Genomic DNA, 23,329 nt, shown 5'->3' on the forward strand with positions numbered 1-23,329 from the left:
CTGGGAAGGTAGCCCATGGAGGAAGAGCAAAACTGATCCTAAACCTCTGCTGCCTTGTGGGATATCTTTGGGAGAAGAAAAGGCTAAGGAATAAACCTTACACAAATCCACAGTGGAGACCCTAAGATGGTTGGATGGCACCTTCTATGCCTCCCTCCTGGTGCCAAAGGCATTGCTCTGTTTTCCTTTGGACCACTGTCATCTGGGCAGCCCAGGATCCCCATACAGGCTTGTGCCCGGGGAGGTAATTTCGGTGCCGCTGATGCAGCAGTTTGACTTCACCCCTGGAGGTACACTCCATTGCCTCTTGAGACAGACAGATGCCAACAATACTAAAGACACCTGAAATGGACCCTGTTTCACTGCCCTTTTGCAGGCAGTGAAATGAGAGGGGTTTAGCAAAGTTTCCCTGCGGATGGCATGGTTGGGCAGTGGCACTCACTTGACCTCCCGAAAATTGAGTCGCTGTTTACTGAGCAGGAGAGGGGAAGAGGCAAGGCAGTGGGGCTCAGAGGCTTTGCTGATGTCAAGGTAAATCCTTAAGGGCCACAATTCCACATTGGCAACCCTAGCCTCAGGATTAATTTCGTACACCCACCTTTGTCACAAGGATCAGTTTGCTTGGAAGAGGAGGGACTGATAGGGATTCCAGCAATCTCCCCGAGTTTTGATTCCCCCCCCCCCAAGGCAAGACAGGGTACAGTGTCCATCGCTGGTTCTTTTCAGGGAGCTGAAAACATGCATTTGCTGTCATTTAGTATATGACACAAGCCCAACATGAGAATTTATTGTGAAAAAGGGGGAGCTAATTATTTAACACCAATTTTGAACAGATAACATTTTATTTATTCCAGTCGGACACCGTTATTTACAAATACAAGTTAGTAAAACGTTTCACAAAACGAGTAAGATCCCACAGTAAATATTTATAGGTGCATAGTTCATGCTCAATTACTTTATATATATGTATATATGTATAGAAATATATTAACAACTTTCACAATAATGTTATCCTTTGACAGAAAAAGAAAGATCATAGGTAACAGTTAAAAAAACCTCGTGTCAGAAACAATACCAAATTACCGACAACCTGTCAACAAAACATGTACAGCATTAGAAATAAGGAGTAGACACTTAGGTGTTTTTTTATTTTATTTTAAAAAACTGCTTTCGGACTTTTTAGAACTTGAAGCCACAATATCCAGACAACAACAATGGCTCTGAGACCCAGACCTTCGTTTCAGAGGGAGGTTGGTCGCTGAAACGAAAACTGGACGCAGTTACAGATGCTCCGATCACTGCTGATGGAAGACTTCAAAAGACACTGTACAAACTATAAAAAGTAGTTCACGACTGGGCACATTGGAACTCAGCACTTGTACAGCACAGGATGTCTTTGCCAGCAGCTAACAGAAGGAAGAGAGTTGAATTCAAGCCTCGGGTTCGTAATCCTGGTATTCTTCCTGTTGGAAACAGCAACATCAACATTGAACAAGGAAGAGGAGGAGGAGGAGGAGGAGGAAGAAGAAGAAGAAGAAGAAGAAGAAGAAGAAGAAGAAGAAGAAGAAGAAGAAGAAGAAGAAGAAGAAAGAAAACATCTCAATATATGTGCTAGTTCACACTAAAGTGGTACTTAAGTTTCAGGTGGTTGCTCACTATGGGTGTATGGGCTAGAATGTTTTCAGGTGTTTCCCTAAGCATCACATCTTCTTCCCTAAGCTGGGCAGAAGCTTCCTGGGCTTTAGGAAAGAGGCAGAAGCCCCTGTCCCATTATCGGCAGAGTGTTGGAGCGTATGCAATAGCAGCCTCTTCCCTTTGAAAGGAGAAGCATCATGTCATGTTCTTCTGCATCACTTTAATGCACAGAGTGGGAAAATCTTATGGGAACTACTTTGCATGATGGCAAATACACCGTCTTAATGGAGACAGTTCTTTAGAAAATTCTGTAACGCAGTGACATTCACAGTCCATTAAAGGCTAGAATTTTGTATTTAAATTTAAGTAGGTATACATCCGTAGGAACTTGACTGAAGAACGCAAGCTATTAGAGGGGAAAGTGTTTTCCAGGGAGAACAAAAATCTACAATTCTAAAACAGCTTTTGAGAAATGGTGTGCCTGAGGAAGCAGTCTGTGTGTGTCTTTTCACACTGAATAATAATATGAATCATGTTTGTGTTTTCTTTGGTGCTGGTTTAGGATCTGAAATTAAAGCTGGTATTATAAGATAAATCACAAAAAAGGTGGCTCCCCCAGGAGTACTGAGGGGGCATTGTTTTCTTTAAAAAGTTTTCATCATTAATACATGTTATTTTCCTTCTATCATGGGGGTTTGCAGTTCGACAGCATAACTTTAGGTTACTCCAAACTAAGTATCTCTTTGTTCAGTGGGGTTTACACCTAGATAAATGTGCATGGAATTATGTATGTATGTATGTATGTATGTATGTATGCATGTATGTATGTGTAGTGGTTGGGAGTTACTCGTGCGTAATCCTGCCCCGTTTGAGCATCGGATTGCCTGGTTAAACCCTCCGGACTGCACAGCCCATCTCAGCGTGGCTGCCCTTAGTCACTCGTAGAATCTGTCTGTGGGCGTTTCTTAAAGCGCTGCCAACATAAGAGTTGTTTGACGCCCAATCGTTTCCGCCTCTCACTGCACGGGAGTCTCCTGCGCAGGGTGGGCGTGGGCAGCGGGGTGCTTGGGCTCTCCTCACTAACTTCCAACGAAGAGTCCTGGAGCCCCTGCACCTCCCTGTCCCGTTGCTCTCCTGGATCCCTGGTGTTACACTCATTCTCTTCCCCTCTTTCCCAGCTGAGTCTCCCCCTAGTGCTGGGACCTTCTCCTGCAGAATCAGAGACCCTCTCCTTCTCCCGTGCCTCTGATGGCAGTTCCCTGACAGTATGTATGTGTGTATGCGTGTTTGTTTTTATTCCATGCTGGAGCAGTAAGTAGTGTGGTCTTGTGGAATGGTGCAGGGCAGTGGGGGCAGGGCCTGCCCACCCATGAGGTGCGATGAATCCACTGCCTCGGGTGGTGGAAACTGAAGAAGGAGCATGGCTGTGGTCACCCCACTGTATGGGACTGGGCAGAGGAGGTGTAGACCACCTTCCCATCCTGACCCTTCTAGGGAGGAGGAAGAGGAAGACAGTATAGATTTACAACAGGGGTTTGAGGGAGGTCATAGCTCGGAGGCAGATGAGGGGGAAAGTCGGGAAATCATGGGAGAGGCAGAGCAAAACCCAGCTGACATGTTGTCATTAGAAAGCATTCTAGACCCTCCATCTCCCAGAACCTGGCGAGCCTTAAAAGTAGGCGAGAGCTCAGAGACAGAGGGCACCTAGCAGCACCCATAGAGGAGGTGATGAGAACAATGAATGAGGAAGTGGGAGAGATGGAGTGTGTGGAGATTCACTTGGGACAACGCCATTATCCAAGAGGCTGGGTTCTATAGCCTCTCTCTGAAATGACTGAAATAAAAAAGAACTTTAGTAAACTTTTCCTTGTCTTCATACTTTCCTGGGCAACCAGATGGGAGCCGCTGACAGCATCCTAACACCCATCTACTCCACTATTGATGGAGAAGCCACACCGGTTTCCAGCGAGATCTCAAAAAAAATTCATGAGATCGTGTGAGATTTCAGTGAGATCTGGCAAGATGTTGCCAAAACTGGTGCCACTGCCAGCACCGCTTCTCCATGGGTAGCAGCATGTGGGGTGCCCACAGGTTTCTTCTGTGAGTGCAGTACATGTTTATTGACAAACTAGTTTCTAAATTTCTCCCAACACTTCAAGCATAAATGGCCAGGACGTCTATCACGAGGTGCCCATTAATAGTATACTCTGTGAGAACCCATCAAAGAAAGATTTTACCTCAGGAGGCATTTCGTAGGCCTCGTTTTCTGGGTCTGCTGGCATGTCTCCTTCCTGCGGGAGGCCTTCTTCATTCTGCAATTGTAAACAAGAGGAGGAAACAATAGCATGGCAGATTTCTTCTTAGTTTAATTTGAAATGCAACCCGTCACTTCCCACTTCCAATAAAGCTATTTGTTGCTCGGTTTGGTTAATGGAGTATTGAACATAAAAAGTTCCATTGGTGCCACAGAGAAAGTGGAAGACAGAAATTTCCCTTAAAAGGAGAACTGCTCCTCATTTTTTCCATTTTAAATTTTGGTAAACATTTCAAAGATATTTAATGAAACCCGGAAGGCTAGTGGCAATGTGGGTGCAGCTGTTGTTTCTCACAGGCTTCCATATAAATTATAAATCCATCATGAAAATTAACACAGTCCTTCTTACTCACAATGCTTGTAAAGGTATATTTGTGCCAGCAAAAGTAATTCTGTCCTCCCCCTCCCCAACAGCTGGAAGGCCCTCATCTTGGCAATAGAGCTTTGCATGTAGAAGGTCCCAGATTCACTACAGCATCTCCAGGAGAAAGATTCCTTGTCTGAAGCCCTGGAAAGCTGCTGCCACTGAGCTAGGAAGACGCATAATTCTGCATTGCAGAGGGTTGGACTGATCCCCATAGCTCCTTCCAACTCTACAATTCTATAACTCAGTATAAGAGACAGCTTCCTAACAGATCTAATGGCTCTCCCTGCCCCAGCATGCACACTTAGTGCGTGTACCCCATGAACATGTATGTGCTTCATAAGTAGTTCTTTTACTGCAAATGTAGTCTGTTGGGGGTACATTGTTGTTTGCCTTGGCATAGATTGATTGATATTGGTGTACCTGTGTAGTGTGTAGATGTTCTTAACCATGGACTAGATCACTGTACATTGCAACCCTATGATTCCCTGCTTAACAGCTTTAACAAGCTCCAGGCTTGCGAGATGCAGGAAGCCATAGATCATTCGAAAGCAGCAATTACTGGTAGGCCAAGACATATTTGACAGTCAAGATGGAGTAAACGGAGCTAACAGGGAAATCATGGGAAAGTGGCCTCTTCGTCCTGGGCTGAGATACCTAATGAGCTACTAGATGCAACATCCGTCACTGACATATAAAACAGGCAGCATGCAAGCAAGTCCTCAGTCATACTTGGTTGATTGACCTGTCTCACAATGTCTTCTGATGGCGACCTTAATTCTAATTTAGATCAAGAACTTCGGCAGCAACATCTGTTTCAGTTTTATGTTCTAAATTCTGCCAATTGGCTGGCTTGGTTTCTCCTACAAGTATCTGAAGCTGCTGCTCTTAAAACTGTTGCCTTAAGCCAATTGAAATGAGATGAGATGGCTTTAAACCAGTGCTTTTTTCTGGGGGGACGCAGGGGCACGCGTACCCCTAAACATTTTGTGAATCTAAGTTTGGACTCATTGAGGGGCAGCATTTCAATATGAGTAGGAAAATGAGAGTACCCCTAAACTTTTTTTTAAAAAAAGGAAAAAAGCACTTCTTTAAACTATCACCAGCAATGGTCCTACAAGGGGCACTGCAACTCAAACATTTCCAAGAAGCCCAGAGATGGGCAGAGCAGAGGCAAACAAACATCCTTTGAGTACTTTTGAAAGTACAGCATAAAAAATGCAACCACGTGTTCATGTAGGTGGGCAAAGCAATAGCTGCAAATAAAAGATCATGCATGTTATAATTCACTTTACTTTCTTACGTAATTAAGGACACGAACCAAAGGAATACATCACTACTTCACCTATGGAGAATTCAGTCAAACTGCTGCACTAGAAAGTTTTGGAATTATAATCACGTTACGGCTATATATAGCACAGTCCATAGCACATTTTCTGTGACAAGCGAGTTGAAAGTTAAGATTTGATAGAGCCTTCCTTCCTTCCTTCCTTCCATCTGCTGTTGCCCCTAATTAAATAGATTTGAAATGTTTCCAAAGCAATACAAATCCTACCAAACCTGTTTATTGGCAAAGGTGTGTGTATAAGACATGACCACTATTTGAAAATGTCCATCCTTTGACTTTTTTATGACCACTGCATACCCTGTTCCTTAAAAAACAACACCAGATGAATTAACTTTCATTTCCACACACTATCCACTTTAACATCTGCTTTATTGATTATTACTTTTTGGTTTTCCTTAAAAATATATATGTTGGGTTGGATGTAAAGTCAGTTAATTGCACTTTAAGTCTCACTGATTTCAAAGGCAACTAAGTGCTACTAATTTAGTCTGTATTGAACCCATAATAATTAAACATTTGCGAATTCCTGATGTTTTCCCCACAAGCTGCACAATTCTATGCCTGTTTATTCAGAGGCAAGTCTCACAGAGGTTCCTGGGGAAGTAGACAAAGGGTTGTGGTGAAAAGCTACTTTTGTGCTGGTCATGTTGCATCCATTTGAAACCCCTGGCAAAAATTATCCCAAAGGTGGGTAAATTTGAAGAATTTGGTCTCCAAGGTTACAGATACCAATAACTTAAAATAAGACACGAAACAGCCCCCCTTTAAGATTTGGGAGTATTCAGTAATTTTACTCTCCATCAGAATGCATATTGACTTTGAGGTTTGTGCTGATCACGAGCTTAACGTTTTGTGTCATCCTTCCCATTTCTTTTAAAAAGCAGACTTTCCTTTTGGCTTGCCGGGAATGAGATGCGTGTCAAGCAAAACCCACTTATAAATGGCTCTTGAGGTTCCACAAGAAAGAACATGTCTGCCTTCTACTGCCGTCTGTAGCAGGAAAGCAGAAGGCATCTGACTTTAGTAAAAATGGAAAGAACCATTTTCTAGCTGAGTTGTAGGCAGAAAACCATAAGCTACTGGGTCCGACTAGATTTTCTAAACATACGCCTCAGCTATCTGACAGGTTATTCTGGACTGGTCTGTACTGAGCAAAGCAAAATGACCAGGGTAGTAGCATTCTGAGGCAGTAAAATGTGTCACTTAAGAGAGGAGCTACTCACATTACTGAATGCTTCGTTACAGAAAAAGCTCCTGCAATTATAAAACTAGCAGAGATGCGAATAGGCTGGGCTTGAACCTCTGTTTTGCTGATTATTATTTTTAAAAAAACTTGTAACAGGCAGTTTGTTGCACATGGGGGAACATTCAAAAATGGAACCCCCCACATGCAGCCTGAAGTGGTACACTCCATGCTACCAGCTCTGCATTACAGTACAGTGGTGCCCTGCAAGACGAACGCCTCGCGAGATGAAAAACTCGCAAGACGAAAGGTTTTTTCGTTTTCGAGTTGCTTCGCAAGACGAATTTCCCTATGGGCTTGCTTCGCAAAACAAAGCTTGCCCCCGCACCCCGGACCTCTTTTGAAGCAAGGGGCAGCGGGGAGAAGATCGCTTCTCCCCGTTGCCAGCCCCGCAATCTCCGGGGACAGAGGGGAAGGCACGCGCGCGCCTTCCCCTCTGTCCCCGGACCCCTTTTGAACCAAGGGGCGGCAACGGGGAGAAGCGAATCTCCCTGCTGCCCCTTCCCTTGCTTTAAAACAGGTCTGGGGGCAGAGGGGAAGGCCCGCGGTGCTTCCCCTCTGTCCCCGGACGGTCTCCATAGGAACGCATTGATTGATTTTCAATGCATTCCTATGGGAAACCGTGCTTCGCAAGACGAAAAACTCGCAAGAAGAAAAAGCTTGCGGAACAAATTAATTTCGTCTTGCGAGGCACCACTGTACCTGTAGACCAGACTTAAATTTGGTAGAAACGTGTGCATAAAAAATGAATATATTCATGAAAATAACTTGCAAAATTCATATTAGGAGAAATTGCTTGCAAAAGTGTGTACATTAGGCAAAACTGCAAACTAAAATGTGTTTATCATAATTCATATTGAAATGCTGAAGAATTTTCATGAGGTTTTTTAAAAAACAACAGCAGCAGCAACAACAACAACCCCACAAATTGTGCTGAAATGTGGAGAACTGAATTTTAGGCTTGAAATATTGAGGAACTGAGATAATTGAAATGGACAGGTCTTCCCACCCCTACTTTCACACAGTTTGGTCTTCTGTTGTGTTCCTGTCTAGCAATACTGACCTTCCTGACTGCTTGCTCCTTAAACTAGCAATTACCGAATTAACCCAGATCTTGACTTTTTGGATCCATGCGTAAGTGCACTCTCCAACCTGTTAGCTAAGCTCCTGACACTGTTTAAAGAATGAAACCCAATAGCTGCATCATCCTTTATTCTTCTGCAATTATTTATCCGTGCTAATAGAGCCTCCCCAAGAAATCTTCTCTGCTGCCAATTAACTTTAATGAGAAAAGCAGGGTGTTTTTCTGACCATCAATGCGAGCAAATACGGTACACCTGTTGTTAAACATGTTTATCTAGCAAACAATCATTTTAGCGCATTATATTTTAGATTATATTTTTTATATTGTATCATTTGAGCAGTGTTATGTTTCTTAAAGTATCCTTGACAAAAGGTAATAGTGAATTGGGATGATCATTTCCACTAAGAAGCTGTGCTGAACAGGCAGATAGATGCCTGTTCTGTCTTCAGTTAAGACCCCAGAATTAGCATAATTATTCCTGATAAGCTTACAGAAACCGACCTCTTTTAATCAGCAGAGTTAATAATAATTTCCTGTCTCCGGTTACTACTGTCTGGTATGCAATGAAATATTTAGCAGCTTTATTCGGTTACAAGTTCAGCATTTTCTTAATGAGACCATCTTGTTAAACAAGACCAACAGAATTTTTGAATATGGACACATAATATTCTCAGTTGTGTTTCTCTTTCTTACGTTCAGATACCTGGGAGAGGGACCCTGATGCAGAGGACACCTTTATGAAAGTGAACCAGCTGGAGAGAGAGAGAATGGGGGTGAAGGGGAAGGGGAAGGGAGGAAACTAGAAAATCCGACTGCTCCTCCAAGGCCAGAGATTCATAGAATTGTAGAGTTGGTAGCAGTGGTGTAGCATGGGTTGCCAGTGCCCAGGGCCGTGAAAAAGCGTGGGTGGGAGGGAGGAAAATGGATGGAATATGCATGTGCATTCAACTGCCTAACAGTGTCTGTTTCACCCAGGAGATTGCAGCCACAGAGATAAGAAAAGAAGAGTTGTTCTGCTTTCTGGAGAGGTCACTTCCTGGTCAGAATCCTGTTCTCATGGTGGCCACCCAGATGCCTGCAGAAAACCCTCAAGACGGAACCGAGCACAACAGCCCTCCAGTGGTTTACAGCAACCGGCATTTGGATGTTAACATCAGACCATGGTTTAGTGTTATAGGGATGAGCCTGAGTGAGCCACAAAGAGACCAGAAGCTTTCACTTTCATTTTTGACTAACTGCAGTTCCTCATTTCATCCAAATGTGCGACCTGTGTTAGTCTTAACTGGTACCCAGGGTCATTTAAAAATGCTGAGTTATTTTCTAAGCCAGTTAAGACTAACCACAGCTTGTTTGGGCGTAACAAGTGATTGCGGTTAGTTGAAGATGGAAGCGAAAGCTTCCAGTTTCCTCATCGTGGCCATGCTGAAGGAGGTGGAGGGAACATGAGTTCTGAGGCTTATGCATATTATGCTAACTAGATCATTGTTTACGTATATATGCAGGCACAGTAATGACTTCAGTGTTTACAAATAAGCAAGTGAGTTGTATTTTCTAACATGCAAGACTTACTCCATGTATAATCTCAGACAAATGCAATTTCCAGATGAAACATTAATAAATATGTACTAAGGGGTGGCTAGGACTGACAAACACTCATGCTCTCTGGGTGCATTATTTGTCTTCTCAAAATGAGGTAAGAGAACTGTAATTGTGCTTACCTATGATTAATGGAGGGCAGTACAGAAAATGCTGTAACCTCAGCTAAATTAGGCTACGGCAGGGAGGATTGTATTCTTGATTACGTGCTTATTAATGTCACTAGAAACACCCACATTTTATGCTGCCTGGCATGATTAGCTATTCAGAACATGAGATGTGTATTGCACAGAAATTGATTTTTTTTTAAAAAATGTAGTAGTATTTAAATACTATTTACACCTTCTCGAACTGTTCACAGTCTCTGTTTTCTGGTACCTCTAGGGATAAAATCAGTGTTCCAATTTTATCCCCATCTTTGCCTTTGCAGATGCTGTCTTTAAATGCTATCTGAGTTGCTGGCCTAAGGCTATATTTCTTCAGGGATCAGTCCTGTCCTCTAGGATCTAGATGGGTTTGCTACCAGACTGCTGTGAATAAGGCTGGCTCTATGGGGCTCCAGACATAGAACATTCTATTCTAGGACCAGAGGAGATTGAGCACAGCAACACCCCCATCTTGCATGCATTTAACATAGGCAATTTCAACCATACGCAGTTGAAGACAGGCTGGTGAGGGGAAGGAGAGGTGGGAGGGAGCTGGAAGCCCCAAGCAGACTTGGTGCAAAAGGAGCTATTAATTTCTCAGTCTTCCTTCCAGGGCAGGTTCCTCTCAGGGTGCCTTTGGATGGTGGCATGGCGGTTCTGGGACAATCTGGGTGCCACAATTTAAGAAGGAGATTGACAAGCTGGAAAGTGTACTGAGGAGGGCAACAAAGATCATCAGGGGTCTGGAAACCAAGCCTTATGAGGAACGGTTGAAGAAGCTGGATATGTTTGGCCTGGAAAAGAGGATATGATAGCCAACTTCAGATATCTGAAGGGCTGTCACATGGAGGATGGAGCAAGCTTGTTTTCTCCTGCTCCAAAGGGTAGGACCCAAACCAATGGCTTCAAGCTACAAGAAAGGAGATTCCGACTAAAGACCAGGAAGAACTTTCTGACAGTAATAGCTGTTCAACGATGGAATGGACTCCCTCAGGAGGTGGTGGACTCTCCTTCCTTGGAGTTTTTTAAGCAGAGGTTGGGTGGCCATCTGTCTTGGATGCTTTAGTTGAGATTCCTGCATTGCAGGGGTTTGGATTAGATGACCCTTGGGATCCCTACCAACTCTATGATTTTAATCTTGGTTTTGGCATGGTTAATGAGGAGAGAGCTTAACCACAAGTCCTGGGTCACTGTGCCAAACCTTGACTTAGCACAACAGCAAAGTGGCTTCAATCTGGGACACCACATAGTAAGCCATAGTTTGGCTTGCTGTGTTGTGTGAACAAGGACAGTGTATAATAAACGGAGGGGAGCCCTAAAAAATGAGTAGTGATGACGGTGGGAAACTTAGTGCAGCAATTCTTGGGCATTTCATCTGTGTGAAATGTCAGGCTCCTGACCACCACCCATGCCATTTCACCTGTTGTTGTTGTTGTTTAGTCGTTTAGTCGTGTCCGACTCTTCATGACCCCATGGACCAGAGCACGCCAGGCACTCCTGACTTCCACTCCCTCCCACAGTTTGGTTAAACTCATGCTGGTAGCTTCGAGAACACTGTCCAACCATCTCGTCCTCTGTCGTCCCCTTCTCCTTGTGCCCTCCATCTTTCCCAACATCAGGGTCTTTTCCAGGGAGTCTTCTCTTCTCATGAGGTGGCCAAAGTATTGGAGCCTCAGCTTCAGGATCTGTCCTTCCAGTGAGCACTCAGGGCTGATTTCCTTAAGAATGGAGAGGTTTGATCTTCTTGCAGTCCATGGGACTCTCAAGAGTCTCCTCCAGCACCATAAAGCACCAATTCTTCGGCGATCAGCCTTCTTTATGGTCCAGCTCTCACTTCCATACATCACTACTGGGAAAACCATAGCTTTAACTATAGGGACCCTTATTGGCAAGGTGATGTCTCCTTTTTAAGATGCTGTCTAGGTTTGTCATTGCTTTCCTCCCAAGAAGCAGGCGTCTTTTAATTCTGTAACTGCTGTCACCATCTGCAGTGATCGCCATTTCACCTAGCATGACTCATTACAGAGAGAAGGGCAGTGATAAGCGCATAAGAATAGCCCTGCTGGATCAGGCCAGTGGCCCATCTATCCTGCATCCTGGGCCCCCAATGGCCAACCAGATGCCTGTGGGAAGCGCACAAGAACCCTCTCCCATCCTGCAGTTTCTAACAACTGGCATTCAGAAGCATTGCTACCTCTGACCACGGAGGCTGAACAAGGCCATTGTGGCAAAAGATACATGAGGTAGGGGAGCCAACAAGCACTTTGAGCGTTATTCCCTGCTGAACTGTAATGTTATGCTGTATAAGGAGAGAGTAACAGCCACAAACTGTGTTTGAAAATCTGCAGTACACCTAAGAAAAGGCTCTTGCTGTTGTTGAAGTGGTTGCTCTGCAGTTATTGACATTGTGCGTTTCTCTCTCAAGAGCTCCCTTAGGTACAATGCATACACTAACGTCCGTCTACCAGGATGGTGTTTAACATTTCTTCCAGTTGAAAGAAAAGGCATCACTCGGTTGGAGAAAGTACCTGCAGTGATGATTAGAACATGAAAGCTTTTTGGATTCTCCCCAGCATTGGTAAACTACTAGGGTAAAGTATGAATACAGTGGTAACCTCGGGTTACAGATGCTTCAGGTTACAGATGCTTCAGGTTACAGACTCTGCTAACCCAGAAATAGTACCTTGGGTTAAGAACTTTGCTTCAGGATGAGAACAGAAATCGTGCTCCGGTGGCGCAGTGGCAGCGGAAGGCCCCATTAGCTAAAGTGGTACCTCAGGTTAAGAACGAACCTCCAGAACGAATTAAGTTCTTAATCCAAGGTACCACTGTATTCAAGAAGATGAGCATGCAGGCTAACAAGCATTTTGCTTAGCTGATTACCCTCCGGAAGCAGGCAAAACCTTATTATTGGCTTTAAGGGTGCAGGTTACATCTGCTACTAACTTGAAGGATACGCATGATTGGCTTCGCCAGTCTTCTTGCTCCAGAGCCACTGGGCTTTTTTTATGTTATCATAAAACCATTCCATTCCTCTTCTTGGCATAGAGAGACAGTGGGGTGTACTGGTTTGAGTGTTGAAATAGGACCTAGGAGACCAGGGTTCAAATCCCCACATGGCCATGGGGCTCATTGGGTTACTCTGGGCTAGTCACTGCCGCTCAACCCAGCCTACCGCATATGGAGAGATAGAGAGCCATGTGCATCACCTTAAGCTTCTTGGAGGAAAGTAATATAATATACTTCCGCACATACCGCACGTAGTTAAATTATAGGTGTGGTGAGACAACCATAAACTTAAGATAGCTTTAAAAGGAAATAAGACAATTCATAGAATCATAGAACCCTTCCCAACTCTACCTAGTATACCTGAAGGAGCGTCTCCACCCCCATTGTTCTGCCTGGGCGCTAAGGTCCAGCGCCAAGGGCCTTCTGGCGGTTCCCTCACTGTGAGAAGCAAAGCTACAGGGAACCAGGCAGAGGGCCTTCTCGGTACTGGCACCCGCCCTTTGGAATGACCTCCCATCAGATGTCAAAGAGATAAACAACTACCTGACATTTAGAAGACATCTGAAGGCAGCCCTGTTCAGGGAAGTTTTCAATGTGTGGCATTTTAATGTATTTTTAATCTTTGTTGGAAGCCGCCAAGAGTGGCTGGGGAAACCCAGCCAGATGGGTGGGGTACAAATAATAAATTTATTATTATTATTATTATTATTATTATTATTATTATTATTACAATATATTTTGTGAGGTGAGGTGACCAGGGCTATACACAGTACTCCAACTGTGGTTGCACAGTTTGTATAGCTGCATTATGATCTTGGAAGTTTTTATTTTCAATTCAAAGGAATTTGCCTTTTCCACAGCCACTACACACTACTGACCATCACACATTATTGCTCTTCGCACCCAACCATGATTTTTTTTTTTTAAACACATGCTGTGGGCAGCAGCGAGAGCAAGAAGGCATTTTCCTGGGTTCACCACAATTATTTGATGGCAATACATAATCTGAAAGATGATCACTGGGTTCCATCAACTGAGGGTACATGACTGAAAACCAAATAGGAAGTTAGGCTACGCAGACCACAAGTACAGTAGGAGCAGCCTGAGGATAATAATCACAACTCTCCCTCCCACAAGTAACATTTGCGGTTGAGCTAATGAATACTGACAAGCTGTCTAGAATTATGTAGCAATACCAGCTTTTAAGAGCATGCTGGCGCTGATACAGGACTCTACTTGTGTGCGTTCTCTCACATTTGCATAGATGGAAGAGAGATATAACTGAAGGAACGGGTGGCTTTACACATAATTCCGAAGCAATGCCAGTGACTGATTGTGCTTGGAACACAACATACAGAAACAGGCTTCCTTTTCTCTCTACTATTTGTTACGGACCAGTTGGACGCAGAGGAATGGTAGGAGGAACCAGCTGGGGAACCCCTAGGGAGGAAGGCTCAGAGCCCGGGGATTGGTAGGACAACAATGAGTGGCCAGAGAGAGAAGACTGGGAGGAGAAGGTGTCAGAAACTGAAGAGGTAACAAGGCTTAGAGATCAGGGAGAGTCTGTGGCAGAGAGAAGCCTGGAATCAGAATGAGAATCTGCAGCAGGAGAGTAGGGTGTGGGGAGGAGGTGGCAAGAAGCAGAGATGAGCCAGGCTGGTGGAGAGACATGGGTGTTTCCCACTCCTGCTGCGACCAGCTTCTCTCCTCCACTGGTCTCCCATAACCTGAAGAGGTATGACAGGCAAGAGGATGGAGCCTCAGATTACCTGGAAAGGAACTGGGGAGGAGGAGACTTAGGGAGCTGTGGGAAGGTAGGTGTGCTGGAGCCAGGGGTAACCTGAACAACGTGGTCCAGATCTGGTTCCAAATCCAAGGGTTCCGTGAGGAGTCAGTCCAACAGGACCAAAGCAGGACACGAGGCAAGGAACCAGGCAAGGTCTGGCACAGGATCACAGGCAGGTTCTGGCAAACAGCAACATTGCTCCCACAACCTGGGGCAGGGTCCAGCAGCCTTTTATCGGGGTAACGGCACAGGATCACAGGCAGGTTCTGGCAAACAGCAACATTGCTCCTGCAACCTGGGGCAGGGTCCAGCAGCCTTTTATCGGGGTAACGGCCGGTCTTGATCCCCCGGTGACTCACCTCCCTATCTCGCCTGAAGGCGAGCACTCCTCCTGCGAGTACTCAGGTCTCTCCTTCTCTCAGACCTCAGTCTCTGCAGCTCGGGAGACATCGGTGGGTTACTAGACCCAGAGGCCGCCTCAGCCTCTCCTGACCCAACTGGTAGTGGAGCAGCTGTAAGTGATGGTCCAGCTGAAGGCAACGAGGTAATCCCCGCATCTGGAGCCAGGGCAGGCTCAGGCCCCTGACTCGGCCCAGCTGGTGCTTGTGGCAGGGGAACCTGTGCAGACTGGGGCTCTTCAGAATCAGGCCCCAGACTAGGTTCAGCTGCCGCCTGAGGCAAAGGATCCGGTGCAGACTGAGACTCCTCTGGCTCCGAGTCCGAGCCCGAGTCCCAGGCCATCACAGCACGGACCTTCAGTGGTAAAAACTGGGAGTAATATCTCCTACTCCCTGTTCACTCACTGGCTCTGTTGGGCACAGCAGAAGGTGGACATGACAATGTATTGGAGCAGCAGCAACTGCCAACAGCTGCCCCTATCAGTGAGAAGACTAGGCTCACTGAAGGAGGAGAACCAATCTTGCCCAAGTCCTCCCCCAGTCTCCCAAAACTGCCACCCTCTGGGAGGTGAATGCCAATCTCAAGCAAGATATTCACTGCCATCTTTCCTTCACAATTCTTTTATTGCTTATATGAGCACCTTCTCACTTTTCCAGTCAATTCCGAGCAAAAGGATCAGCGCAGGTCAGCTTGCTGGGTTTCAACCAAGTGGAATTTCCCCTTCCCAGGTACTACAAAGGCATCCAGCAGAGGACTCAAAGGTCAAGAGCTGTCACACAGGCTTCTTTGTGCTGTTGCAATTCTGCTTCTGGTGCATATGCATATTTCCTGAATAATAATGATCTCTCCCAAAGATCTCCATTTTTAAGTGATGGAATGTGTATTCTGAGTCAATACCTTGCTGTAGTGGGTCTTCAAACAAGATGGTGAGATGGTGTACAATATTCTGGAAGGTATTTTAACAAACAACAACAAAAAACAAAAACAAAAACAGCAGCTTGCATTTTTCTGAAAACCTTCTTGTCTTAGAAATGCTCTTTGGAGAAGCAATCATTGGCTTCACTGAACAGTTTGACATTAATCCATAGCCTGGTCTTCACTAACTTAATGACCTCTAGCTGTTTGGACTACATTCCCATCAGCCCCAGCTGATGTGGTTGTGCTCTGTGAACAGGATCTAGATTGAAACATACAGTTGTGATCGTAGGGCCCTTTCTGCTTTCTGTTTTCCCAATGAAAGCTTCTTCCTTCCATGTGCTGTTGACCTCCAACACTGCTATTTCCTACAGACAGTTTTGTGGGGGAAGTCAACAGGGAAATGACACAGAGGCAAAGTGTTAAACACTCCATCTGTGCCCTAGTCCTGACCTACATTATCACACTTCTGGCATTGCTGTTAAGAGAGACAGAGAGATGAGAGGATCCCAGAACCAAGGTTCTAGCTGGAGCTGATCCTACTGTTGGGCAAAGGAAGGAGGCCACATCAGGCAGCTGATTCTGGGTGTCACATAAGGGCAGCAGATGTTCAGCTGTGAATTGCAGGAAGTACAGTATCTGGTGGAGATCATAAGTGTAAAAGAGAAGTATAATAAATGTAGGTATCAGAAGGAGAGATTTTGGCTTCAGGTCTCCTGCTGCATAAAAGCAAGAGGAACAAGTACAAAGTTTCCCCAAACTATCATTACTAATCCAATTTATACCCTGCAATGAAAGGAATAATGGCTTGTGGAAAGCTAGATTTACTGCTTTGGATTGCCATACTCATCTCTTCCTACATGGGGGGAAACAGAGTGAGGAATCGGGAAAACATTTGGCATTTAAGAGCAATTTCTGAAAGACAGAAGAATGGATTTAGGGAAGCAAAAGACAGGAGCATTTCCATAACTGAGCCATATAACGGTTGGATCTCCTGTCTCTGTGATTACCTATTACCTACAATTCATTTGTGACATTTCCTCCCTCTTGATGGTGAAAAAGCAGCTGAGTCCTCAACAGGTACTTCATCAAGAGTGTGAAGTAGTATAACAGTGTTCTGATGATGCCCGCAGGGTCTCTGGCTATAGTGTGCCTTGAATTGAAGCTCATCCTAAAAAAATATGGATCATATATACCCTTTGGATGTCTCAGGCTGGCTTATAAATGAAATTGGCTGCTGTTGCCTGCTGCTAATCAGTGTCATTGGCTGTGCCACAGAGTTCAAACATTAGAGGCAGGGACAAAACTCTTTTAGAACGTAAGAGGAGCCTTCTAGATCAGGCCCGTGGCCCACCTAGACCAGGATCCTGTTCTCACAGAGGCCAACCAAGAAAGAAAATGAAGATAGCAATTTAGTGGCATGAGAAACTTGTTGCAGATTTCAATATTGTGTTGTTCGAAGTGACTGGAAGCACTGACTCCTTTTGGAAGAAATCTTTGTCCATGCCCACATGGACAACTTTTTTACTGGCAGAACTCTTCAAAACAAAACATAAGCATCAAAGATACAACCAAGATATCCTTACAATTTCTTGTGCTGGGCAGCACAGGCTCAACAGACCTATAAGCAAAGTTTCCTCTCTCTTTAACAGCATCCATTTCCCCGGAGCTGTTTTCCTTGAGAGCTATATTTACATCTTCTGTTCCTTGTGGCATTCAGACAAAGAACTAACTGCCACCACCCTTTCAAGATGGCAAATTTGCAACTCAGTACCTTGGTCACCTGATCTAAGGTGACAACAGTTTAGAGTAACAGAAAACAATTGAAAAAAATTCCTTCCAGTAGCACCTTAGAGACCAACTCAGTTAGTTATTGGTATGAGCGTTTGTGTGCATGCACACTTCTTCAAATACACGTGTATCTGAAGAAGTGTGCATGCACAGGAAAGCTCATACCAATAACTAACTTAGCTGGTCTCTAAGGTGCTACTGGAAGGATTTTTAAAAATTTTGTTTTGACTACAGCAGACCAACACAGCTACCTACCTGTAACTAGAAAACAATCAGTAGGTAATCACTAACCCATTTAGGAGCTTAGAGCCCCTTGGAAAAACTACTGTGGAAAACCCCCAATATTAGCAATACACATTTAGCCATTTCCCATTTTAAACCTTCATTAATACACATATATCTCAGTTAAATCTATTATACTTAACAAATCTGGCTTAGAGAATGAGCTAGTTGACCACCTAGGATGCCCTATCAATTCTTAAAGGCTGACCATTTGCTAATTTGTTGCTTTCTGGTGCAGCAAAGTGGGAACAATTGCAGAAGTGGAACCAGACCTGAATTATAATCAAACCAGCTCCCTACCACTGGACGAAATCCACCGCTGTGCCAACCCTGATCAGTTACCATGCAGCATCTGCTTAAAAACATGTAATATTTATTTTTATTCAGACAGTCGTACCTTGGATCCCAAACTCCTTGCGAGTTGAACGTTTTGGCTCCTGAACGCCACAAACCCGGAAGTGAGTGTTCCGGTTTGCAAACATTCTTTGGAACCTGGACGTCCGACGCAACTTTCGCGGCTTCCGAATGTTTTGGAAGTTGAACGGACTTCCGGAACGGATTCCGTTCGACTTCCGAGTTACGACTGTATTTATTAGTTGCTTTTTCAAAAAAGAAACAAAAGCTACTCAAAGCTACTCACAGCAATAAATAAATATCACATACTTGAAAACCAGCATAAAAACAAAACAAGGGTAGGGGGCGGGAATCCAAAACACATTCATATATTTTTTTAAGTTCCCTGAGAAGAAGGACTGTTAAGCTACTGTGGGATTTGCAGCCTCTCATCACCCTTAAGAAATAACAGCTCCAGGGATTCTTTGGGGGAAGCCCAAAGTGATATAACAGTGCTTTAAATGTATGGATCAGATGTGGCCTGTCCCTTCCACGTCACACAAGACGTGGCCCTTAGTCATGGGCTGCAGCTGTCCGGGCCTTACTCCTCAGTACTGGATCTCTTGTGCTCAAGCCTTCCCTCCTCTCATTCTCTCAGCAGGCTTTTCAGAGAGAGAAGTGGTCTTTATAGCACGCAAAGCCCAATAATTACTTATCTGGGTTTGTCACTAAGTAGGAAGAGCATATCAAGTTGTTTAGGTCTCTGTGCAACCTTGCTATTATCTTGTTCAGTGGGATGCCTGGATAAAAAAGAAGGCTGTGTGTGTGTGTGTGTGTGTGTGTGTGTGTGTGTGAAATTAACTTGCGTGTGGTTTAAGAAAGGTGAATTGCATTTCCTGCTTTACTTGACAACCTTTTTCTTAAAACCAGTTTTCTGATAGTGAACCAAATAAAAACCTAATAAAAGCTTTGGTTCCATTTCCTCAGTGTTTCCACTGATCTGGCAGCAACACTTTCCCCTCCCAGAAACTGAAGGGCCAGCGCTTAGTTCATTGGCCAAGAAGCTATGCCTTAATATACCAGATATGAAATGAAGTCTTGATAATAAACTGTACAATGCAGCATTCAAAACTCTGGGCATTCCTCTGCAACAGGAACACAGCAACACGTCCTGAATGGACAAAAAGGGCATTTGAAATGAACCCTCCAGTGGCCTTTTGTTACTCTTTTGTTGTGTAATTTTGTAAGGGGGAAAATATTGGCTATTTGCGGCATTCAGCTGCGTAGGATGTAGGAATTCATTTATTCACTGATGTCTTGTTTCATTCTGGCGTCGTCTGGTAAATTAGTGGTTTAATAACCCAATGGCGGGGGAGACCTCATTTTTCAGAAAACATGGTGCTTTTTGAGAATACAAGAAGAGCTTTGCTGGGTCAGGCCAATGGCTCATCTGGTCCAATCAATTGTTCTGACCCTGAGGAGGACCTGAATGCAAGAGCGCTCTCCCTTCCTGAGGTTTCCAGCAACTTTTGGAACAGAAAGTGCTTCCTTATGCAGAGTCTATCTGGTTCACTTCATACCCTGAATGGAGATTGACCACCAAGGTCTTTCCCATAACATCTCCATGAGATCCTTTTAAATGCAGACACTAGAGATTAAAGGTAGGAGCTTACTTCATGAGGGTAAAGGTAAAGGTAAAGATAAAGGACCCCTAGATGGCTAAGTCCAGTCAAACATAACTATGGGGTTGCTGCTCTCATCTCGCTTTCAGGCTGAGGGAGCCAGCGTTTGTCCACAGATAGCTTTCCAGGTCATGTGGCCAGCAGGACTAAGCTGCTTCTGGCACAACAGAACACTGTGATGAAAACCAGAGCGCACGGAAACGCCATTTACCTTCCCACCACAGCGGTACCTATTTATCTACTTGCACTGGCGTGCTTTCGAACTGCTAGGTTGGCAGGAGCTGGGACAGAGCAACGGGAGCTCACTCCATCACGGGATTCGAACTGCCAACCTTCTGACTGGCAAGCTGAGAAAGAGTGACAGGCCAAGATCATCCAGTGAGTTCCATAACCAAGTGAGGATTAGAACCCGAATTTCCTTGGTCACAGCCAGAAACTCTAATTATTATACTACAACTACTCCTAGTGGGGTGTATTCCTCAGTTACACAGAAAGCTGCATTATGCCATTGTCAGACCACTGAACCACCTACCTCAGAATTGTCTAGCAAGGGTAGTCAATGCAGTGTCCTCCGGAGGTTGTACAACTCACATCACACTACATTTATATATCAAAACAACCCAAAACTTCCAAGCTGGTTATAGGATGGGTCAACACCTTCCATAACATCTGGGGCACCAGATGCAGATCCTGTCTCTCTCTAGATTGTACTGCACTCCAATTCCTGTCATCCTGTCCATAGTGGCTGGGAAGGATGGGAACTGGAGTCAAACAACATCCAGAAGGACACAGGTTCCCCAAATCTGAACCACTCCAAATTCCTCTTGGATGTGTGAAAACACATATCTAGTTCTTTGAATCTTGGCCCTCATACTGTGCACTTTTTCAATTTATATGAAGACATTTTCATTCATTGACCAACCTTTGTGCCACAGAGAAGTGCAAAAAATTCTCACGACGAAGGAACATATTTCCCATGCTAGAAAATTGCTGGCATAGCTTTTAAAATAAAATTAAAACCTCATCATTTGAACATGAAGTCTGTGAAATCATTGTGGAAAATACGGGAAAACACAGCACAGCACATTTCCACAGAAAGTGACCTTAGATTCCTTAGATTCTTCTTTTTTCTATGGAAACTAAAAAAGAAGAAGATTCTGTGATTCTTGATTTTTCTTTTCCCTTTTCTTGTTAACAGCATTGAATCAGCTCTGACTCAGGGTCAAACTACACATTACATTAAATGCATAGTGTGCAGGACCACATCAGAATCAAATCATATAGGGAAGGGGAGCTTTGATTCCAACAAAAATTACTCCACATGCAACACTTAGCCTTTGAAAAATGACCCCTTAAGTGTAACTTGACCCTCAGGAGTGACTATTAGAAAGACACACTTGGCCACTTATCTATGGTCCTCCAGATTTTGTTGGACTCCTCTTCCCATCAGCCACAGCGTGCATGATCAATGGCCAGGAATGATGAGAGGTGTAGTCCAACAATATATAAGTGGGGCACAAGTTCCCTGCCACTGCTCTAGCCATATATATTTAACATTACTAATAGTAAGTAGCTTATAATCGGGCATGAATAATACTTTTTACATGAATTTTAAACACACACGCACCAGTTCCTGAGCAGCCTAGCTAATCGTACAATAAGATGCACATTTTAATGGCATTTGACGCCGAGATAAAAATACTTCCAAAATGGCACTATACTTCCTCACATTATGAAAATTGACTTCCTGACTTTGCCTTGTTTTGGTAATCCCATTCTCCTGAGTCTACTTCATGGGCTTTGTTTCGTGGCAAATGGCATTTCTATGATGGATCCAGCCCAACCATTTAACAAAACAATAGCCAAGATCAAAGAAAAGAGGAAGGAAGAAAAGAGACAACCCAGAGATGAGAGACGTTTTGAAAAGATATTTCCAAGACCTACACCTAAAGACATGTCTGCCACAGTGTTTAAGAAACTGGAAAGCCTAAGGCGACCCGAAACAGCTTAATACAATTCGCCTGTCCTTGTCTGAATTATGTTTGGAGTCTGAAGGAGTAGGGAGAGATGATAGCAAACAAGATATTGCAACGCAGCAACTGCTAATGGTCTGAACATGGAAAATTGGAAGTCAGCCATGGACAACACAGTTACGTCAACTATTCTTCTGTGCAGGAAATAAAACACTCTCCGAAGAGACTCCAGAATATCGTTGCCAGGCTGCTCTTGCCATCTCCCAATGACTTTAAGCCTCAAAGAGCCCCGCTGAAATGAAATTACAAGCTTCAAACATGTGGACCCTGCAAGGTGTGTGTTGACAGGTGCTCTTGCAACACAAAGCACACAATTCCCCATGGAAACAGACTGGGAAATGTCAAAGCGAGAACCTACAGAACATAGCTGTGGAAAACTTCTCAATCTTAATATACTAGATATCAAATTGCAAAAAAGACAATTGTTTTAGGAAGCGTGTGCTGCATATATTTTTTTAAATAAACACATAATGGTTATCCCAAGAGGGTGCTATTCTTTTGACTCCCCTGCTGCCCTCTCCCCTGATCTGATTCTTGTGGCCTTTACTCCAGTGTAGGTCATCCTCCTCTTGTTTAGAGTTCTCTCTGCAGTTCACCATCAGTTCTCACTCGATCTCAGAGAGCAAGTCAAGAGCCTGAAAAATTAAGCACAACCCCCATCTTCGCAGAGAACTCCAGCAACTCAGAAAGCTCGTCTCATAGCTTGTGTAGGAGGTGGAAAGAAAAAGTGCTAAATATGCATTCAATCCTGTGAATGCTCTTCACACAACATGCCCTAAAAATATATGCTAATTTACTGAATAACATGCTGTACACAGCTATCCAGGCCTTGATTTATGTGCAGCCCAGCTCTTTAGGGTTACTGTACTCTGGTCACATCCACGCCATACACACAAAACACATAGTTCCCCCCAAAGTATCCTGGGAGCTGTAGAGGATGTGAAGGGGGGAGGAAGCACCATCGCTTCCCCCAGCAACAAAGGGTAGTCCGATAAAGGACTCCGGGGGGCGTTGCCCTGTCCGAAGCCTATGGAGGTGTGGGCCTAAGGCACGCCCCCGAGCGGTGACCCCGAGGGAGCTCCTATTTGACGTGCCTCAGCAGGACTCCCTCGACTGGTGGTTAACCCTTCACGCAATTGGGCTGGAGCCGGCTAGTCGATAGGACCAATGCCTAAGGCCAATACCACTCATTCCAGTAATCAATAAAGTTGTGGCCTAATTTGCCCATTTAACCTTATATTCAGTGTGTCGTGTCTTTATTTCTTCTGGGGGGAGGCGGGAACTCGCCACGCAATAATAATCCTTCTACTTCCATCTATTGAACGTCAGGACAAGTGTCTCACAGCTGAATCACCTTTCCAGGGACTGC

At 44.4% G+C, this 23,329-nt stretch overlaps 1 protein-coding gene across 1 annotated transcript in view; it reads right to left on the reverse strand.

Moving 5' to 3' along the window:
• Window positions 1-823: 823 nt before the first annotated feature.
• SNCA (synuclein alpha) overlaps window positions 824-23,329 on the reverse strand; it is a 46,044-nt gene continuing 23,538 nt past the window's right edge. Inside the window, exons 5-6 of the mRNA XM_083459136.1 lie at window positions 3,873-3,947; window positions 824-1,463 (exon numbers count right to left, since the gene is read on the reverse strand). Coding sequence (XP_083315262.1) covers window positions 1,431-1,463; window positions 3,873-3,947 — 108 coding nt within the window. The 3' untranslated portion in view covers window positions 824-1,430. The remainder of the gene's footprint in view (window positions 1,464-3,872; window positions 3,948-23,329) is intronic.

This window comes from Podarcis liolepis (assembly GCF_965112155.1).
Source record: "Podarcis liolepis genome assembly, chromosome: 9".
Classification (NCBI taxonomy): Eukaryota; Metazoa; Chordata; class Lepidosauria; order Squamata; family Lacertidae; genus Podarcis; species Podarcis liolepis.